This window comes from Triticum aestivum, chromosome 2D (genome assembly GCF_018294505.1).
Source record: "Triticum aestivum cultivar Chinese Spring chromosome 2D, IWGSC CS RefSeq v2.1, whole genome shotgun sequence".
In the NCBI taxonomy this organism is placed as follows: domain Eukaryota; kingdom Viridiplantae; phylum Streptophyta; class Magnoliopsida; order Poales; family Poaceae; genus Triticum; species Triticum aestivum.
The window spans coordinates 557,009,058-557,019,033 of NC_057799.1; the positions used below are offsets into that span (position 1 = coordinate 557,009,058).

The following is a 9,976-nucleotide window of genomic DNA, read 5'->3' on the forward strand; positions in this document are numbered from 1 at the left end:
CTCCGCCACTGCTGTGAAGCGGTCTTTTTCTAATGCACCTGCGTGGAGACCAGCTGGTTCTGGAGAGCCTGGACCTGTCAGTACAGGTGTACTGCCGCCTACTGAACCTGAAGCTAATGTTCTGAAGATGATCGATACAGGCGACAGAGAAGGGTTTCGATGTTGGGTTGAGTGGGCTGGGTGGGTCAAGTGGGCCTTGGGCCAAGTAGTTGTTAGTGAATTAGGTGTTGTACGAGTGATTATATAAACTCGACCTGGCATGAGAGAGAGTCAGCGAGTAATAGAACTAGCTCACGTTTCCTTCCTATCTCTCTGTACCCCTCTCTGTATCTTCTTCCCCAAGCTTTCCTCCTCTGGTTTTCCCCTTGTACTCAAATCTGAGAAAGGAATCCTAGATCGAACATGACAAGACGCCACCGAGATCCCTCGACAAATCTCAATCTCTGGACTCCTGGTCCATGTTGGTTTAATAATCCCACGCTGGCAAAGATGAAAGTTTGATTTTACCTTAGAGGTTTGTGAAAATTTAGCTAAAGGTGAACGAGGGTATGTGTGGAGGTTTGTGAAAATTTAGGTAGGAGTTTAGCTAGAGAGGTGAACGAGGGCATATATATGATTGATTCACCCTTTCTTCTAACAGCACAGGTTAATTGTCACATTACCCATTCAGAAATGTAACAGGCTGCTTTCTGCCCAAAAAGAAAGAAAGTTACTGCATTCCCCAGCTTAATTAAAACTAACTCAGCATTCAAGGTATACAAGTCATTCACAGGTGTGAACATTTTTACAAGGCATAACTCAGCACTAATACACAACAGCAATGGCGACAAGCAAACAGAGAACAAAACTTGCCAGCGCCGGTATTACAGTACCAATTGGTAGCGAGTCAATTGCTAGGTACTGATCTTGCAAGGCAGCAACTTGTTCCAGGTTTTGGACGACAGGGGTCTTCTAGTGCTGATCCTGCCTCATTATCTTAGTCACTATACCGACAGCGATCGTGCTTCCAGACGACCTTAAGAATGCCCTTCCAAGAGCTCGGCATTTCGAGAATTCCTCGACACAGACCGCTTGATCTAGCGTAACCTGACAAAAAGCAATAATAATGTTACAAGAATGCAAACAGTTTTCACAACATTCACAAGGTATATAACTTCACAAAAGCTAGCTGTCCACAAGGACTAGTACTCGTCGATTACCTGCACAACAGCATTCTGCTTTGATTTAAGAAACCGCGGTGCTGTTTTACTTGGCTTGCCTGTCTTGTCAAGCAACGCCACAATTTTCGTTACTCTTGCAGCTTCCTTCACATGATGTATGTGAAACTCCACCTAGGTCAATAAAATTGATAAGATTACACTGGAGAAGAAGCTAATCAAACATGGCTTTGGTTATATGACATGTCTTTACCTGATAACCAATGAGAATTGGGATGGCGATGTCCAACACTCGAATCTTAAGCTCCAAGTAGTTGGCTACAGGCACAGGGAAACCAGGGTGACAAAGAATCCCGCCAGGTATTATTCGACTACCATCAATTCCCTGTAAAATAACTGCTACATTGTCACCAGCTCTCGCTATGCTGCATGAACTAGAGTCTCGTTCAATGGTTTTCACTGTCGCCACTTCCTCACAAGGTAAAACCAATACCTGCACAAGGAAAAGATCCAAGCAGTCAGGAGAAATATAATTGCACGTGCATGTCTCCGAAAAGAATCGTTTATCCAATCCAAACTATTTATCAAGGGAAAATAAGATCAATAGTTGGCCCTACTGCTCTGTTCTGGTAAGGATTTCTGTATTGGAAACATAGGCATCCTGCTCTAGTTTCAGTTCAGTCATAAACCTATTGTCTGGAAATATTGTCAAGATCATTGTAGCACTAAATCATTCAACTAAGTTACAAGGCAAAGAAGAATGGGACATAATTTTGCCATGACAAATTCTCGCATCATGCTATTGCTGAAAGATTGGAATGTCACTAGCAATATCATGACCTAAATAGAATTGAATTAATCTACTCTCATTATAGCAACCGGTCTCAATGCAATACAGGAATAATGGTAGCTTCTGAAGAGAAAAGTTTGTCAGGAATCTACCTTTGAACCATTTCGAATAGCGCCAGTTTCTAATTTTCCAAAAGCTGCCAGTTGTCCTGTCGACTGAGATTTGATAACATCACATATAGGAAGAATGAGGGGCTTTGAAACATCCCGAGAAGGAAGCTGCAAGGAATCTATAGCATCCAAGAGACACGACCCTTGATACCTGAAAGGATATATCCATTCAAGATTCAAATTGTGAGAAAAACAGCAAAAAATTGCCAAGATTATATATGTCCACAGATCAACACTCTCAAAGTTGGCACATAAAACCAAACATTTAACTAGAGAGAGGCTACAACATCCGCTGCACTGGAGAAATTCACCCTAAAGTGGTAAATCAAAAAGAAACAAAGTCCACTTGAAACAGAGCTTACCAGGAGGTAAAACGAGCATCTGAAGGAGATTTAATCAAATTCTGGTTCTCTACAGCACTAAGAGGAATCCAGGTAACAGCTGAATCCCGGAAGTTGCATGACCGCAGAAAACTACCAAGTCGTACCTTGATGAACTCCAACCTATCTTTTGAGTACCCAATAGCATCCATCTTGTTGACTGCAACAATAAGTTGCTCAACACCAAAGCTTCTAATAAGCTGAGCATGCTCCTTTGTCTGCCCAACACTTTTCCCTCCTTCCCCATCCATACCAGATTCAAAAGAACCAGTTGATGCATCAACCACAAGAATAGCTGCATCAGCCTGTGTTGCACCAGATATCAAATTTGGCACGAAATCTTTGTGGCCAGGAGAGTCAAGCAAAACTACACGGTATTTCTTGGTCTCCAAATAGGCGACAGCCACTGTCATTGTGATACCTCTTGCTCTTTCTTCAGTACTCTCATCCATGGCCCATGCATAAGCAAATGACCCCTTTCCCTGGATAAACAAATGGCAGCACACAAACAGTCAGATTTGTGCGCCAAAATAAATTGGGGGACTGACACAAAGGCAGTAGCAACTTACTTTTTCCTTAGCCTCCTTCTCATTTTTGTGCATATCTCTTTTCGATATCTTCCCTAATAGGTGTAGCAATCTCCCAGAGAGTGTTGACTTGCCAGAATCAACATGACCCACCTAACGAAATTGTTTAGAGACAAGTACATCTTTAGACAAAGCAAAATCTCTTTTAGAAGAGGAAATGTGAAAAGAGTAGATTCCATATTTAAAAGTCACAGCAAAAGATGAGTAGTAACATACTATTGCAAGGTTTAGTTGGCTCAGCACCCCGGACTCCTGATCAGCTAGCATCCACCCCTCAGGCTTATACTCTTCAGGTAAAGGCTGTGCAACATTGACATTATTCCTTTCGATACTTAGCTGGCTTATGTCAGAAGAAAGTGTCTCCATGGAACCCTTATTCTGAGCAGAACTGCTAGCCCTACTACTACCCTGGTCCTCTTTTAGCTGAAAATGATCAGCATTCAATTGAGTTGTCCTCTCGATTGGCACATTATTGTCAAAGATTACGGGTTGTTTCTTTTTTCCAGTGCTTGATGAGCTACCAACAGACGCCAACTGTGTGGAATTGACTGTTGAGACACACAAATAATTAATAACTAAGGAATGCAAAAAACAACGCTAACAGCAAAGAAAGGACAGAGTTCACGAATAGGTAATACTCCCTCCGTTCCTAAATATTTGTCTTTCTAGAGATTTCAACAAGTGACTACATACGGAGCAAAATGAGTGAATATACACTCTAAAATATGTCTATATACATCCGTATGTGGTAGTCCATTTGAAATCTCTAAAAAGACAAATATTTAGGAACGGAGGGAGTAGTATGTACAGCACTGCAACCTTAGTTCATCAATTCACCCTTAACAATAGAACTAACTTGATTCAGAAGGGATGTCAACAAAGTTATTGACTTCCAACAAGTCCAACCATTGAACCACTTTTAATATGTATATGCTGTGACAGTGCTTCGCATCCAAATTTTATTTATAGATTACCAAAGAAACTTATTGAAAGGGACTGTGCTTATACTGAACTGCAAAGGAAGTAAAGAGTTCACAAGCGAACCAGAATACTAAAACATCGGTGCATATAGAGAATAATAGATCAAAGCCATGTTTTCAACACATAACATAAGCAGATTGGTTATACTGTGAGATGTCGAATTAGCATTTTCCTTTCTTTCCTCTTTTCATATTTATTGGGTTCATGATGAAGGACAAACTTGAAGGAAGAAAAGAGCAGGGCTCTTAGTTAAACATAAACATAAATTCACGAAACCAATTTCAATATTTACCAATAATACCTTTATCATGAGATGTGCTAGCATACTTTCTCTCAGAATCACCGTCAAAGTTTGTAGTAGAAGTCTTCGCTGGCATCTTGGTAGAATCAGAGTTTGACAGAGCAGATGTCCCGGAATTGTTTGATATTCCGTTGACAGATTCTACTAGTTGCAACAAGAACATATAAGATTACATTACAATCCTTGTGTATATGCCAATAATCAGAATTGTTCAGACATGTGTGAGACTCAAATACCTTTGATCGAAACATCCTTGCCAGATTTGACGAAAGATTCCCGGAAAACCCCACACATCTCACAGTATACCATAGTTTCATGATTATCGAATGTGCACATGGAGCACTTCCAAAGCACAGGCACTGTATTTGAGGACTTCTTCGATGATTCTATACAAGAGAGTGGCAACATAATATGAGACCAAGGAGACAAACTACAGGCACTTAAACTAATCAAGAGACTAACATAGTAATGCCTAAAGAAAGTACATATTCCACTCAGGTGCAAAAGCATCCAAAGGTGTATGGCCATAAGAACTATATTAGAAGCTTAGAATAATTGAAATTGTATGATGGATACACCCCAACATTCAACAAATAACCAGCAAGGAAAAATGGCTAATTCCAACCGACAACCTGCTAAGTTTCGAGTTTTAACAACATTTTAATTTGCGTATTTTTGTGAGTAAGTTTTGACTGCTAGACTGGATGGACGAAACTATTTGACTTTCAGTCAAAAAAATCATATAGACAACAATGCCTTCCAGAAGAAGATGGACACTTCAAAGGTAATAATACATTATTTCACATGTGCATCTGCGGTGCAAACAGACATGTGCAAATGCATTTAACATTAATAGATGGGCTAAACAGGCAGCAGAAATCAATGGAAGAGCAGGGAATCATTAATGATAAGCTTAGTCGCCATCCCAGTTTGTTTAACAATGGTGTTGGGGAGCTTTATATAGAGTATGTGGAATTCTGTTGGTCATACTGAGACTATAAATGCGGTAGCAAGCATAACGGAAACGGATGAGTAACATGAACATTACAAATGTATACAACAGTAGCCGCCAAACAACTTAAAATGCTGCAATTGCGGAGTTGATCAGATATGATATTGCAACTACAAATCTACAAACCAACTAAAATTACTTCCTACTCCCTCTGTAAAGAAATATAAGAGAGTTTAGATCACTACTTTAGTGTTCTAAATGCTCTTATATTTCTTTACGGAGGGTGTACTTTATAACTGATGCAGTGAAACTGATGCGCAAACAGACTAGTGGCTTGCACACACGGCCATGTACCTTTCTCCTTCACAGGGGGCTTAACATCGGCATGTTCAGTCTCATCATAATCATCATAGTCATCCTCATAATCCTCATAATCAGCGTAGTCGTCGTCGTAGTCGGGCCCGGAGACAACCTTGCGAGGCATTGTCCTGGGAAAGCGCGAAAGATGGTCCATAGTTAGCATACACAACGAGCAGTCAAGCAAAATCGAACCCTAGTTATGGCACTCCCCATTCAAGAACCCTAAGTCGCATCTGGCACAAATCAGCACTGGTCAGTACTGAGTTAGTAGAACGGCGCAGTACACGCAGGTGCCCCGAAACCCGCAGCGCGCAAAACCCCGCCGAACCCCACGACGGCGACCGAAGCGCGAGCGGACGGGCGGTGATTTCGCTCCGGGAATCGCACGCTAGCTAAATCAAGGAACCCTAACAAAAAAAGCGCTGGAAATACACCGATAAAAGGGGCCGGGGGCAATGGGGAACGGATGATTTTACCTGGATGTGAGCTAGATGTCGCCGGCGTTCGACTTCGAAGCTACTGAGCTCTGTCTCACCCTCTCGCTCGCCTCCCTCTCCCGGGAAGAGTCGAGGAGGCGCGGCCGCGGCGTGAGTGTAAACTGAACCGGACAAGCAGGGGAAGGGCGGCGGGGGGTACAGTAGAAGGGAAACTCCGCGTGGGCAACCAGGTCGCGTCTATCGTATCGGGTTAGAAACGGAAACGACCGGACCGGACCGGAGGGGTTTGCGTTGGACCCGGTCCGACTAGAACCCGTTTCCGAACAGAAAAACCCCTCGACGCAGTGTCCCGTCCTTAAAGAAAAGGTCAATAACTGCCACACGTGTGGCATCTACTAGGGTTGCGCCGCACACCTTGTATGGCACGAAGACGACCGCGCCCGCACGACGGCATCCGGGCACAGGCAGCCACAGCCGCACGTCCGATGTGTGGCACAATCGCCCACACGTCCGGGCGATCGACCGCACGACCTAACGCGCCCCCTCGTCCCGGCCTGCCTTCCAACCCCAGTCCGACCTGTCGCCGTCGTCTCCTACCTCTCGATCCCCTACCTCCATCGCCTTCCTTCTCTAGTTGCCATGGCAACCAGAGCAGATCCCTAGCGCCTCCCCACCGCTACCCTGCCCCCAACCGCGCCCTCCCGAGACGACGAGCTAACAGGTGGATCTTCGATCTCCTTCTGTTTCTCGTCCTCTTTCTGTCCAGAAATTTGAAATTGCAGATTGCTGACGAAGATGGCGACTAGATCCACGCTGTCATGGCAAAGACACCACAGATTTGTGTGTGTTCACATTTGCCCACCAACATACGCCAGATCTGCTATATTCTATCCTAGAGTTGAGCTAAGCTTCTTGGTTGGCTTGGTGCGAGTAGTTGCTGCAGAAGGATGCGTAAGAATCACTAAAAAAAGGGGGAGAAAGGAGGAATTTGGCATTGGGAGGGAGGAAAAATAATTGCCACTTGTATCTGACGTTAGTTGCCACCTATCTTTGCCGTCAGCTGCCACAATATTATGTTGTTACTTGCCATCATATTAGGTTGGTTGTTGCCATCGGTTCAAAATGATAGTTGGCAACAAGATTTTAGAAAAGAGAATGAATGTGCATCTCCTACTTGTCATGATGTGTTGGTTGTCTACGCAAGAAATGTGATAAGATTGCCGTGCTATCTTGTATGTGCAAACAGCAAGAATGCATTTTGCGGATATTGATGTGTTCTTGTTCATGCAGTGACTGAAAACACAGTGGGAGAAAAAGCGGAAAAATGAATTATGAAGACGGCACTGATTCTTGGTTTTCTCAAAGGCCGGAAACGCCCCCTTGGGATGCAGCAGAGTACAATCAACTCATATCGGCAGGGCCGTTGGTGCCACTACTAGAGCAGTACGCAAACATCGGTACGATGCATGATAAAAAAAGGGGCAGTTGCCATGTTTGTGACGAAGAAGATGTCATTCTACTTATGTCCTACAATGTCATTTTTCGCAGGTTCTTATGACCCAACCACACACACGGGGATACCATGGCAAGTTCAGGCATAGGGCGCTAACGCTGACACATGTACGGGCGACCAATTTCAAGTAGCCAATGTGGCAAACCAAGGTAACGCATACGAAAAAGAAACATACTGGTGTGGCCATGAAATTAAACTTGCAAAGGATGGCAAAGACTTACGAGTTATATGGAAAAATGTAGGACCTTCATGCAGCACGTGGCAACAGGCGGCAAACATGTACCTGCCATCAACGTCGTACACAGGTGAGTCTATGAAGTGAAGTTGTGGACAGTGAATTAGGAGAAGGAACATAGGTGACATGGGGGTTTTAATGGTGACTTGACAGCTGCAGTTGCCATGCCTGGACAGCTGCAGTTGCCATGCCTAGACAACTGCAGTTGCCATGTATAATCAAATGTGATTGCAATGTCTAAACAACTGTGGGTGAAAAGTGTGAACAAATCTGTGTGGCGTGGTTGGACCCGTACATGTGCCGTGTTGTACAAACTACAGTTGCCATGCATTGACCAACTACTAAATGATTACAGGTTGTTATGGTGGAACCATATCGGCAAACGTCTCATGGCAAGCTTCACAGTTGCAGGCCAACGCTATTGCAAATAGAGCACATCAAATTGGAATGACAAACCAGATACGATCAGCACATGCGGCACAACAAGGTAAAAAATGTGAACCAGGAAAACAGTAGTGCATTTGCTTTTGTGGAAATAGCATGGGGGAAAAGTGGATTTGTCACGGTGGTGGCTGAAAAAGAACAAAAATGCTACCAAGTGGACGTGTGCAAATAGTCATCCATTGTCTTCAGGATTTGTCAATTGATGTATGCTTGTGTGCAACATTCGTGATTGAATCCATTTGCCTAGTGAGCTCGTACCTAGAATCCAAAGTTTGATGCTAAAGATGCTAGTTGCAATGACTTGGCAACAATTAATGCCATGTTTGTTGGACTGTAGCTGCCATGACTAAAAAACTGCAGTTGCCATGCATGGCCACATGCAGATGCCATGACTTGCTCTATGAATGATGTCAAGCCAAATTAGATGCAGTTGCTATATTCCGTTGCGTTAAACCTGCCATTGAAGCCATGCTTACACACGCACCTGTTTTTTTGCAGGACCTTCAACTACGATCAACAGCGGCGCGGGGACATCTACTGCGGGAACCTCTGAGCACACGAAAGAAGCATTCCACTAGCCAGTCAACAATCCTGCCACAAACAATGCAGAATCAGTGTCGGAAATGGCAATCGTTCCAGCAATCCCGACAAGCACACCTTTGCACATCAGCACAAGCAACACTCAAGCAGATGAAACAACCGCCGATACTGAAGTGAGTGATGAAACTGATGACGAAGCACAAGGGGATGAAGAAGATGGGCAATCAGAAATCATGGTACCTTAGCCACCATATGTTGGGCAGGGATTTGATTCGTTTGAAGATGCCAAGGAATTCTACCAGAGATATGCAATGTTCCATGCGTTTGCGGTCAACACCGAATACCATAGAAATATTAAAAAAACTAACGAGTACAGCAGAGGTGAGATGAGGTGCTACAAGGCACGAAGGAATAAGAATGGTAAAGGTATTGCGCCTGTCGTGCCGGAACGAAAGAGAGGTGTCATTGTTAAGACGGAATGCCCTATCCGGTGTAAGGTAAACGTAGATGGAGCATGGTGGGTGGTCACCGAATATTTTGACGAGCACAACCACGAACTCATAAAGAAGTTTGACCTGGTAAAATTTCTGAGCGCCCACAGAGGATTCAGCCCCCTCAAGAAGAAATTCATAAAGCTGCTACATGATTGTAACATCGGTCCATCAAGAATGGTCCAGATAATGTCCATGATCCACAGCAAAAATGGAACTCTAAGTAGCATGCCCTACATACCAGCAGACGTCACAAACCTAAAGGCAAAGTACCGTAGATAGAGCAGGTTGGCTGACATAGAAGACACGATAGCCTACTTCGACGAGAAAGCAAAAGTAGATCCTGATTTCTTCTACAGGATAAGATTGGACGATGAGGACCGTGTCAGGAACATGTATTGGGTAGATGGTGCCGCAAGAAGAGCCTGCAAACATTTCCGAGATTGCATTTCGTTCGACGCGACATATCTCACTAATATGTACAAGATGCCCTGTGCTCCATTCATAGGAATAAATAACCACAATTAGTCATTACAGTTCGGTTGCGGGCTCGTTCGAAACGAAGATACGGATGGGTACACTTGGCTGTTCAAAACCTTCTTGAAGTGCATGGGTGGACTTGCTCCGATGAACATAAT

At 43.8% G+C, this 9,976-nt stretch overlaps 1 protein-coding gene across 2 annotated transcripts; it reads right to left on the reverse strand.

Moving 5' to 3' along the window:
• Positions 1 to 700: 700 nt before the first annotated feature.
• LOC123054472 (HBS1-like protein) lies at positions 701 to 6,341 on the reverse strand. 2 transcript variants are annotated; one of them, XM_044478252.1, is made up of 11 exons: positions 6,155 to 6,341; positions 5,673 to 5,806; positions 4,603 to 4,752; positions 4,367 to 4,507; positions 3,301 to 3,632; positions 3,067 to 3,177; positions 2,480 to 2,979; positions 2,100 to 2,268; positions 1,411 to 1,650; positions 1,200 to 1,331; positions 701 to 1,086 (listed from the first exon to the last, which is right to left on the reverse strand). In XM_044478252.1, exons 2-11 carry the CDS (start codon positions 5,800 to 5,802, stop codon positions 952 to 954), a joined length of 2,040 nt encoding a protein of 679 aa, XP_044334187.1. In that variant the 5' UTR covers positions 5,803 to 5,806; positions 6,155 to 6,341; the 3' UTR covers positions 701 to 951. The 2 variants fall into 2 exon arrangements, with proteins under 2 accessions (XP_044334187.1, XP_044334186.1); XM_044478251.1 differs by having other exon boundaries at positions 4,367 to 4,510.
• Between the last annotated feature and the right edge of the window lie 3,635 nt (positions 6,342 to 9,976).